This window comes from Entelurus aequoreus, linkage group LG15, assembly GCF_033978785.1.
Source record: "Entelurus aequoreus isolate RoL-2023_Sb linkage group LG15, RoL_Eaeq_v1.1, whole genome shotgun sequence".
In the NCBI taxonomy this organism is placed as follows: Eukaryota; Metazoa; Chordata; class Actinopteri; order Syngnathiformes; family Syngnathidae; genus Entelurus; species Entelurus aequoreus.
In genome coordinates this window covers 10,629,654-10,641,637 of record NC_084745.1, presented here as the reverse complement: position 1 = coordinate 10,641,637, position 11,984 = coordinate 10,629,654, and the positions used below count along the sequence as shown (strand labels likewise).

The 11,984-nt window shown below is 38.5% G+C and overlaps 1 protein-coding gene across 5 annotated transcripts in view; it reads right to left on the bottom strand.

Annotated features, from left to right (window-relative positions):
* Positions 1-11,984, bottom strand: part of nrn1a (neuritin 1a) — an 83,064-nt gene that overhangs the window by 2,408 nt on the left and 68,672 nt on the right. For all 5 annotated transcript variants that reach the window (XM_062020801.1, XM_062020800.1, XM_062020802.1 and 2 more), the window contains one exon: positions 7,563-7,710. In XM_062020801.1, coding sequence (XP_061876785.1) covers positions 7,563-7,710 — 148 coding nt within the window. The remainder of the gene's footprint in view (positions 1-7,562; positions 7,711-11,984) is intronic.

Here is an 11,984-nt window from a genome sequence, read left to right as displayed (position 1 = left end):
ATTTTTAAAAAATCGATTTTTATTTATTTATTTTTATTTTTTTAATTAATCAATCCAACAAAACAATACACAGCAATACCATAACAATGCAATCCAATTCCAAAACCAAACCCGACCCAACAACACTCAGAACTGCAATAAACAGCAATTGAGAGGAGACACAGAACAAACCAAAAGTAGTGAAACAAAAATGAATATTATCAACAACAGTATCAATATTAGTTACAATTTCAACATAGCAGTGATTAAAAATCCCTCATTGACATTATCATTAGACATTTATAAAAATAAAAATAAAAGAACAATAGTGTCACAGTGGCTTACACTTGCATCGCATCTCATAAGCTTGACAACACACTGTGTCCAATATTTTCACAAAGATAAAATAAGTCATATTTTTGGTTCATTTAATAGTTAAAACAAATTTACATTATTGCAATCAGTTGATAAAACATTGTCCTTTACAATTATAAAAGCTTTTTACAAAAATCTACTCCTCTGCTTGCATGTCAGCAGACTGGGGTAGATCCTGCTGAAATCTATGTATTGAATGAGTAGAGAATCCTTTTGAATCGGGAAAAAATCGTTTTTGAATCGAGAATTGTGTTGAATTAAAAAAAAATCAATTTTGAATCGAATCGTGACCCCAAGAATCGATATTGAATCGAATCGTGGGACACCCAAAGATTCACAGCCCTAGTAGTTAGCCACCTTACACATGATGGCGAGCCACCCTTAACACTCTATTAGCCTATATATCTATCCCAATTAATCTAGTTTAATTTTGCTAACTTATCACACTAGCTATCTTAGTATGCCAGTTGGCTTCTCAAGCTAGCTGTTCTATTTAACAATAATAGCTAACCACATAATGGAGTCAGTTTGCCGATCTATTCATCCACTGTTTGCTAATTTCCTAGCGTACACATGATAGCGAGCGACTATAACACGCTAGTTCGCCTATTTTTTTTAGCCCAATTAATCTATTTTAATGTGCTAACTTATCACACTATCTATCTTAATTTGCTAGTTGACTTCTCAAGCTAGCTGGTATACTTAAAAATAATAGCTAAGTCGACAATATCTATTTATCCATCGTTTGCCAATTAGCCAGCCTACACATGATAGCTAGCCACCTCAACACGCTAGTTAGCCCTATTTATTTATCCAACCGTTGTGTAACGTTCATATTGTTGTTACTCAGCCAGCGTTTGTGGGTCTGATGGACATGTTGCATTTTGTGGCTTTTAATGCCTCACAATCAAACACTTTTATGTTAAAATACTGAACAGATGTTTATTTGGATAAGGTAAACATCTGTTCAGTATTTTAACATAAAAGTATTTTAACACAAAATGCAACGGGTCCATCAGACCCACAAACGCTGGCTGAGTAACAACAATATGAACGTTGCACGGAAAATTTATCTGCCAGTTTCTGCATCCCACAGGGATTCTTCTTTTGTGTTTCTGCACCTGCGGTTTCCACACAAGGTTGCAACATTGTTTGTCAACACTGTCTGCTCTCATTTTCTCGCACATTTGACCCTCTGATGTTATGTGTACCTACACTCTGTCCTCCTCCTGTCTAGGCCTGTTGTGTGTGTGTGTGTGTGTGTGTGTGTGTGTGTGTGTGTGTGTGTGTGTGTGTGTGTGTGTGTGTGTGTGTGTGTGTGTGTGTGTGAGGGGGTTACACAGAACATCAATTTCCACACTTCTATTAGTCCAGTGGACCCGGACATCTTATATGTAATATAAATGTGTAGGGGGGTGTATGGTGTGTGGTCATTAAATATGTACGGTATTCTGATATATGTTCTTCACAGCAAATGAGCCAAAGTCAGTAAGTCTCAGTTTGAAAAAATAATTAATTGTATATTTTTTCTTTTAATAAAGGCAGGCGTCGACAACCCAAAATGTTGAAAGAGCCATACTGGACCAAAAATACAAAAAAAAATATGTCTGGAGCCGCAAAAAATGTAAAGTCTTATATAAGTGTTATAATGAAGGTAGTAACACATGATGTGTCTATATTAACTATATTAGCCTACTATCAAAATGACTTTAAAAGTCTTATATAAGTGTTATAATGAAGACAACACATGATGTAAGTGTCAATATTAGCCTACTATCAAAATGACTCTGTGTCAAGGGCTGACACAAATCTTCGTTGACAGAAATGTTGAAATGTAAAGATCGGTCATTCTGTGCCAAGACAGCGCAGCTTGTAGGTTCAATGTGCACAATTGAAGACAGTAATGTGTTTCTTTACGTTTAGATCGGGGTAAGACGTTAATAACTGTTGTTTTCGTTTTAGTATTTAAGGAGCACATTCAGTATGTTGTAAAAAAACTGAAACTTTTACTGGGATTTTATTATAGAAACAAGTCTTGCTCTTCTTTTACTGTGAAACAGAAATTGGTGGAAACAACCTTTTGACCTGTTATTGACTATGGAGATGTGTTGTACATGAAGGCTACTGCTGGTTGTCTCCACAAGCTGGATGGTGTGTACCACGGGGCACTGAGATTCATCACCAACTTACTCACCATTGTGTGTTATACTCAATGGTTAACTGGACGTCTTTATGTGCTCGACGCCTCAATCATTGCTATGTGTTCATCTACAAAACCATTCTGGGTATCACTCCATCTTATAGATCTTGTCTTTTAACAAAAAAACAAGGAAGTCACAATCTTCGTTCAATGAATGTTCTGCAAATTGTCGTCCCCAAAGTAAGAACTGAACTGGGCAAGAAAGCATTTAGGTTTTCAGCACCGAAGGCTTGGAATAACCTACAATCGAATCTTGAACTTCAAACCCTTGTTACATTTAAATGAGTTTAAAGGCCTACTGAAAGCCACTACTACCGACCACGCAGTCTGATAGTTTATATATCAATGATGAAATCTTAACATTGCAACACATGCCAATACGGCCGGGTTAACTTATAAAGTGCAATTTGAAATTTCCCGGGGAACTTCCGGTTGAAAACGTCTAGATATTATGACGTTTGCGCGTGACGTCAATCGTTGAAACGGAAGTATTCGGCCCCCATTGAATCCAATACAAAAAGCTCTGTTTTCATCTCAAAATTCCACAGTATTCTGGACATCTGTGTTGGTGAATCCTTTGCAATTTGTTTAATGAACAATGGAGACTGCAAAGAAGAAAGCTGTAGGTGGGATCGGTGTATTAGCGGATGGCTGCAGCAACACAACCAGGAGGACTTTGAGGTGGATAGCAGACGCGCTATCCGACGCTAGCCGCCGACCGCATCGATGATCGGGGGAAGTCCTTCGTCGCGCCGTCGATCGCTGGAACGCAGGTGAGCACGGGTGTTGATGAGCAGATGAAGGCTGGCTGGCGTAGGTGGATAGCTAATGTTTTTAGCATAGCTCTGTGAGGTCCCGTAGCTAAGTTAGCTTCAATGGCGTTGTTAGCAACAGCATTGTTAACCTTCGCCAGGCTGGAAAGCATTAACCGTGTAGTTACATGTCCATGGTTTAATAGTTTTGTTGATTTTCTGTCTATCCTTCCAGTCAGGGGTTTATTTCTTTTGTTTCTATCTGCGGTTAAGCCCGATGCCATCACGTTAGCTCCGTAGCTAAAGTGCTTCGCCGATGTATTGTCGTGGAGATAAAAGTCACTGTGAATGTCCATTTCGCATTCTCGACTCTCATTTTCAGGAGGATATAGTATCCGAGGTGGTTTAAAATACAAATCCGTGATCCACAATAGAAACAGGAGAAAGTGTGGAATCCAATGAACCCTTGTACCTAAGTTACGGTCAGAGCGAAAAAAGATACGTCCTGCACTGCACTCTCGTCCTTCACTCTCACGTTCCTCATCCACGAATCTTTCATCCTCACTCAAATTAATGGGGTAATCGTCGCTTTTTCGGTCCGAATCGCTCTCGCTGCTGGTGTAAACAATGGGGAAATGTGAGGAGCCTTTCAACCTGCGACGTCACGCTACTTCCGGTACAGGCAAGGCTTTTTTTTATCAGCGACCAAAAGTTGCGAACTTTATCGTCGATGTTCTCTACTAAATCCTTTCAGCAAAAATATGGCAATTTCGCGAAATGATCAAGTATGACACATAGAATGGATCTGCTATCCCCGTTTAAATAAAAAAATGTCATTTCAGTAGGCCTTTAAAGCTTCTGTGAAAGGATTGCAGTCTACCTTGTCTGTATGCACATGTGTTATGTGAGCAAGTTTTAATGTTGTAGATTTGATGTTTTATGTGTAGTTTACTGTTTATAATGTAACCTTGCTGCTGCCCTCTTGGCCAGGTCTCCCTTGGAAAAGAGATCTTTGATCTCAGTGGGATTTTACCTGGTTAAATAAAAGCTAAAAAAAAATTAAAAAATGTAAGCTTGCAAGCGAGCGCCGGTCTTTGATTGATTGATTGAGACTTTTATTAGTAGATTGCACATACAGTACCGTATTTTTCGGACTATAAGTCACAGTTTTTTTCATAGTTTGGCCGGGGGTGCGACTTATACTCCGGAGCAACTTATATGTGAAATTATTAACACATTACCGTAAAATATCAAATAATATTATTTAGCTCCTTCACGTAAGAGAATAGATGTATAAGATTTCATGTGATTTAGCGATTAGGAGTGACAGATTGTTTGGTAAACGTATAGCATGTTCTATATGTTATAGTTATTTGAATGACTCTTACCATAATATGTTACGTTAACATACCAGGCACGTTCTCAGTTGGTTATTTATGCCTCATATAACGTACACTTATTCAGCCTGTTGTTCACTATTCTTTATTTATTTTAAATTGTCTTTCAAATGTCTATTCTTGGTGTTGGCTTTTATCAAATAAACTTCCCCAAAAAATGTGACTTATACTTCAGTGCGACTTATATATGTTTTTTTCCTTCTTTATTATGCATTTTCGGCCGCTGCGACTTATACTCCAAAAAATACGGTACATATTCCGTACAATTGACCACTAAATGGTAACACCTGAATAAGTTTTTCAACTTGTTTAAGTCGGGGTCCACGTTAATCAATTCATGGTAAAGTCCGTGAGTTTATGAAAGTGCAGTTATCAATCACGGTTTTCCCATCATTTTAATTGGAAAGAGTGATACGAACTGTCTGGTTACTATTACCATTTATCGCCACATAGCTAGTTACAGCTGAGTCTGCAGCCGGGCTTGACGTCACGCGGAACCCAGGTACCGTAACATGGCACCGTTGGATTTTACGTGATTCGGTCGGTGCCAAAAAAAGTACTGGATTTGGCGCCCATCCCTACTTACTAACTTATCACGTATTTAGAGATCCAATTACCAAGTGAAGCTAGTTAGCATCTGTCTAGTTAGCTAATTAGCATGAATGTAGTTATAGTGGTTGTAACGTTACCATTCTTAAAGGCCTACTGAAATGATTTTTTTTTATTTAAACGGGAATAGCAGATCCATTCTATGTGTCATACTTGATCATTTCGCGATATTGCCATATTTTTGCTGAAAGGATTTAATAGAGAAAATCGACGATAAAGTTCGCAACTTTTGCTCGCTGATAAAAAAAAGCCTTGCCTGTACCGGAAGTAGCGTGACGTCACAGGAGCTAGTATTCCTCACACTTCCCCATTGTTTACAATGGAGCGAGAGAGATTCGGACCGAGAAAGTGATGATTACCCCATTAATTTGAGCAAGGATGAAAGATTCGTAGATGAGGAACGTTACAGTGAAGGACTTGAGAGACAGCGATGGACGTATCTTTTTTCGCTCTGACCGTAACTTAGGTACAAGCTGGCTCATTGGATTCCACACTCTCCTTTTTTTATTGTGGATCACGGATTTGTATTTTAAACCACCTCGGATACTATATCCTCTTGAAAATGAGAGTCGAGAACGCGAAATGGACATTCAGTGCCTTTTATCTCCACGACAATACATCGGCGAAATGCTTTAGCTACGAGCTAACGCGATAGCATCGTGCTTTAACTGCATATAGAAACAAAAAAATAAAGGATAGAAGGAAGGATAGATAGAAAATCAACAATACTATTAAACCGTGGACATGTAAATACACGGTTAATGCTTTCCAGGCTGGTGAAGGTTAACAATGCTGTGCTAACGACGCCATTGAAGCTAACTTAGCAACTTAGCAACGGGACCTCACAGAGCTATGCTAAAAACATTAGCTCTCCACCTACGCCAGCCAGCCCTCATCTACTCATCAACACCCGTGCTCACCTGCGTTCCAGCAATCGGCAGAAGGACGAAGGACTTCACCCGATGCGTTTGGCGGCCCGGAGACGTAGGAAGTCAAGGTGAGGTCGGCGGCTAGCGCGGCTAGCGCGGCTAGCGCTCCAACAAAGTCCTCCTGGTTGTGTTGCTGTAGTCCGCTGCTAATACACCGATCCCACCTACAACTGTCTTCTTTGCAGCCTTCATTGTTCATTAAACAAATTGCAAAAGATGTCCAAAATACTGTGGAATTATGAAATGAAAACAGAGCTTTTTGTATAGGATTATACGGGTACCATAACTTCCGTTACTCTGACTTCGTCACGCGCATACGTCATCATACCGCGACGTTTCAGCCGGATATTTCCCGGGAAGTTTTAAAAGTCACTTTATAAGTTAACCCGGCTGTATTGGCATGTGTTGCAATGTTAAGATTTCATCATTGATATATAAACTATCAGACTGCGTGGTCGGTAGTAGTAGGTTTCAGTAGGCCTTTAAATGTTTTATTCATCGTGCATGCAGACGCTTGCCGCCTCCTTTTTTCTCGCTCTTCGTTAATCTCGGGCTCAGGCTCCGCCCACCGCACGCCACCCGTCCATCAGCTCAGCGAGGCGTGCACGTGGGATCTAATCCAATCTTCCAATCTGCTCTTTTATTGATGTTGACCTGCCGAACCCCGGCGTGTCTGCACTACATCTCCTACCAATTAACACACAATGTACGTGTGTGTGTGTGTGTGTGTGTGTGTGTGTGTGTGTGTGTGTGTGTGTGTGTGTGTGTGTGTGTGTGTGTGTGTGTGTGTGTGTGTGTGTGAGGAGGCGTATTAAGTAGGCCCACCTGCCACACCCCCTCACTGCTGTGATGAAGCTGTCACTGAATTAAACAATCGTGTGTCCGTGTGTGTGTGTGTGTGTGTGTGTGTGTGTGTGTGTGTGTGTGTGTGTGTGTGTGTGTGTGTGTGTGTGTGTGTGTGTGTGTGTGTGTGTGTGTGTGTGCCATCTGCTGCAGTGAAGAGAACATGGAGGTGGTCTTATGGTGTCCCCAATAAGATGCACGTTACAAACTCGTGTCATACATACGTTATGCACAGTAATGTGACGTAAAAATGCATAAAAAATAAGTAATTTTGTCCTTTTAATTGGAGTGATGTCGCAGTACCATTTTCCCCACAGGAGGCGGCGGTGAGTAGCTGAAAAAGGGCTTGTGGAGATGCCAGAGGGCGGAGCCTATACACTCCAAGATAGCCTTTTTGTTAAGTTCACCAGGACATGGTTCCAGTGAAGGGGCGTGGCTTGTGTGTGTGTGTGTGTGTGTGTGTGTGCGCGCGTCGTACTTGCAGATCTTGTGCAGTTTCTGCTGCTCGTCCAGGTCTTGGGGGTAGTTGGCCATGTTGTCTCCCAGCTGCAGCACACAGTCCGATAAGCCTTTGAAGACTGCGTCGCAGTGGGCGGAGCTGACCAGCACCGAGTGCAGCAGCCACACTGGCGATGAGGGGCGGGAACCAAATAATAAAAACGTTAAAATCGTGTGTATTAGGGGTGCACAAAAAATTGGATTCACATCCGAATCGCGATTCTTATTCATCCCGATTCTAAATAAATTCACAATGTTCAAAAATCCATTAAAAAAAACAAACACATTTGTATATATATATATATATATATATATATATATATATATATATATATATATATATCTGAGATAGGCTCCAGTGCCCCCCGCGACCCCAAAAGGGAATAAGCGGTAGAAAATGGATGGATGGATGGATATATATATATATATATATATATGTATATATATATATATATAAGTTTGGACACACCTTCTCATTCAATGGGTTTTCTTTATATTCATGACTATTTACATTGTAGATTGTCACATCAAAACTATGAAAGAACACATGTGGAGTTATGTACTTAACAAAAAAAAGGTGAAATAACTGAAAACATGTTTTATATTCTAGTTTCTTCAAAATAGCCACCCTTTGCTCTGATTACTGCTTTGCACACTCTTGGCATTCTCTCGATGAGCTTCAAGCACACCTGTGAAGTGACAACCATTTCAGGTGACTACCTCTTGAAGCTCATCGAGAGAATGCCAAGAGTGTGCGAAAAAGTAATCGGAGCAAAGGGTGGCTATTTTGAAGAAACTAGAATAAAGAACATGTTTTGAGTTATTTCACCTTTTTCTGTTAAGTACATAACTCCACATGTGTTCATTCATAGTTTTGATGTGACAATCTACAATGTAAATAGTCATGAAAACAAAGAAAACACATTGAATGAGAAGGTGTGTCCAAACTTTTAGTCTGTACTCTGTACAGACTAGGACACATTATTTATTTTTTCATTAAAATCCATTTTTAAAAAGAGTCAATTCTGATTCGAATCGTCACCCCAGAAATCGGAATCAGATCAAATTGTTACGTGCCCTCAGATTCACACCCCTAATAGGGGTGCACAAAAAATGGATTCACATCCAAATTGCGATTCTATTTATCCTATCCTATCTAATATATATATATATATATATATATATATATATATATATATATATATATATATATATATATATATATATATATATATATATATATATATATATATATATATATATATATATATATATACACATTTCAAAAATATATATATTTTAGGCCATCTCCATGCAACAAGAATGAGCTTTTCTAACATGTAACCTGTTGTGCAATAGTGTCATCATAATCATTTAAACCAAATAATACATTGGGAGAATTGCTTTGAATCGAGATTCGATTTTGAATCAAAACTATTCTGAATCCAGGACTTCGAATCAGATCGAATCGTTAAGTGCCCAAAGATTCACACCCCTAATAGGGGTTCACAAAAAATCGATTCACATCCGAATCACGATTTTATTCATCCCGCTTCTAAATCGATTCATGATTTTCAAAAATCGATTTAAATTATTATTATCCTTATTTCTTTTTCCATCAATTTTAAAACGTTTTTAGTCCATCTCCATGCAGCAAAAAAAAACATTTTCTAATCTGTAATCTGTTTTGAAAAAGTTTCATGAATTATTAAACGATATAATACATTTCCAATCAAATCGGTTATGACTCAAGAATCGTGTCAATTCAAAATTCGTTTCGGAACCCCAGAAATCGGAATCGGATTGAAACGTTTGGTGCCCAAAGATTGACACCCCTCTAGTGTACGCTGGCATTGACAGCTGTGGCTGTAGGCAACATCCTGTTTAAAAAAAAAAAAAACTCCACCGGGTGTCAGTTGTATCTTTGTGTAGCTCTGCATGCGCTGTAAAATGTTTGACTCCTCATGCACTCCAAATCATTATTAATATCCACACAGTCCTGCTTCCAATGATCGTCTCGTCATTTTTGCAGCAGCGACTACAGCCTTGATTATAGTAACGTCTTGACATGAAAGATAAAAGCTAGAAAAATGTGCGAGTGAGCGTTCTTCCTGTGTGCACAATCATTGATGGCTCCTGCTCCAGTTTGTACAATCTATGATGGGCCTCTCACTCCTGTCCATTTTTAATGTGCTAGAAGGAGCACATTCGCAAACGTTAAAGTGCGTTTTAAACGTAAAACAAATTGATAAACAATTTATATCTTAAAGATGTGGAGTTTAATAGACACATACTCTCACCAGACGGCCTTAAAAGAAAAAAACATAAATGTGTGTTTAATGTGTGATTTATGTCTATTTTTATGATACGGTGGGGAATAAAAGTGGAAGATTTGAATAAGGTGTGAGCATAATTATTTTTTTAAATAGATAAAATGAAGTGCACTATAACTGCCCCCAGCAGGGGCGCTGTAGGTTGACTTTTTTTTTACCCCAATTAATCAAAGACATTTAATGCATTTGCACGTACGCCAATATCCTGTTATCATGCATCACGTGATGAATATTATATGAATATCATGGCGTGAGGCCATCGCCATCTTGCTGCGTGTAATCATTGTAGTCTTTTTGTTGATGACATTTTCATTTTGCATGACCAAAGACCATAATGCAACATGTGTTGTCATGACAATAATGCTCAGTCAAATTAAACATTATTTGTTGTAATGTATTTTTACGTTATGACATCAAATATGGAAAAAAAAAAAAAAAAGATTTATTCTACAACGTGAAAATGAGTGCACAATTAAACAAATTTCATGATTGATTCATTTATGTCACACTTTTTCTTTTCTTTTTTAACAAAGAACAATTTCGATTATTTTTTTTTGCTGTGAGCGTTTTTGACTTCAACGGTGTTATGTAAAAAAAAAAATGAATGAATGACGTCATGTGCAAGTCAAGGTGCAGTGTATGAACGTGTACACGCACACGCACGTACACACACGCACGCCCCTCTTACACACACACGCTTCTTTTTTTTTTAACTCACCACCTGATACATAATTTATCACACATAAATTATACTTTTAATGTCCAGCACATTTTTGTCCATTTTTTCCCCCCCTTGAATGAATAAAAAAATAGTCTTGTTTTATTTTACACCAGTGGTCATTTTATTGTCACGTTTTATATTTTTTTATTCAACATAACACTTTCGTTCGTTTTTGAATGTGCTAAAGATTTTAATTCCGTTCTGTGGTCATCATCATCATTATTATTATTTTTTATTATCATCGATTTAATTCGCCGGCATATTTCTTATGCTGTTGTTTATTTATTAAAAATAGATTTATTTTGTCTTTCACACATATCCTCCAGCACGCACACACGCACGTATACACGCACACTTTTCCTGCAGTGCAGAAGCAGCGTGTGAGCGTGCGACACACCCACTAACACGCACACACACACACACACACACGCACACACACACACACACACACACACACACACACACACACACACACACACACACACGACAAATAAAAACGTCAAACAATCATTTTAAACTGATCAACAAAAAAAAATAAAAAAATATTCCCTTTGTTTTAAACGAAACGACGAAACAAAAACTCAATAAATATCTTAATATGTTTAATTCCTCTTAACGTGCAAAAGTGCGCCGTATTTATCCCAAAAAAGACCACAAATTGCAAAGAGCGCGCAAAAAAAATGGACAAAAAAAAAAAGGGACAAAAAAAACAACATTGTATTTATTTATACACGTGCACGGCCGTGCACGCGCACGCAGCACCTTTAAATAATCATAACAATCGACAAGACGACGATTATCTTGCACGTAAATTAGACGTAGTCGTGCACGGGCACGCGCGCGCGCACACTTCACACTTGCATCTATTTTTGTACAGTGCGTGAGAGAGGGGGAGAACGCGTGCACGGCTGCAAATGACATCATCTTTTTTCCACATGCATTTTTTTATTTTTTTTTACTCATCTGTGCGTGTTTTTTCTTGAGAATAAAAGTGAATTATTGTTTGCGATATTATTAAATGTTGTTATGCGGCCTTGGTGTTACGCGCGCGCGCGCGCACACACACGCAAACTGTCACTTTGGCACAAACGAAAGGAGGAAGATGGTGGGGGGATCCCCCTTATTGGCACACACACACACACACACACACACACACACACACACACACACACACACACACACACACACACATGCACGCAAGCTCATGTGCATTGAAAAGGAAACGAAATCAAATTTCTCCAACAAATTAATCAAAAAAATTTTTTTCGGTGAGAAACCAAATCAGAGGCTTTTTTTTTTTTTTTTTTTTTTGGCCTCCAAAATAAAATAAAAAGTGGAATTAATGATA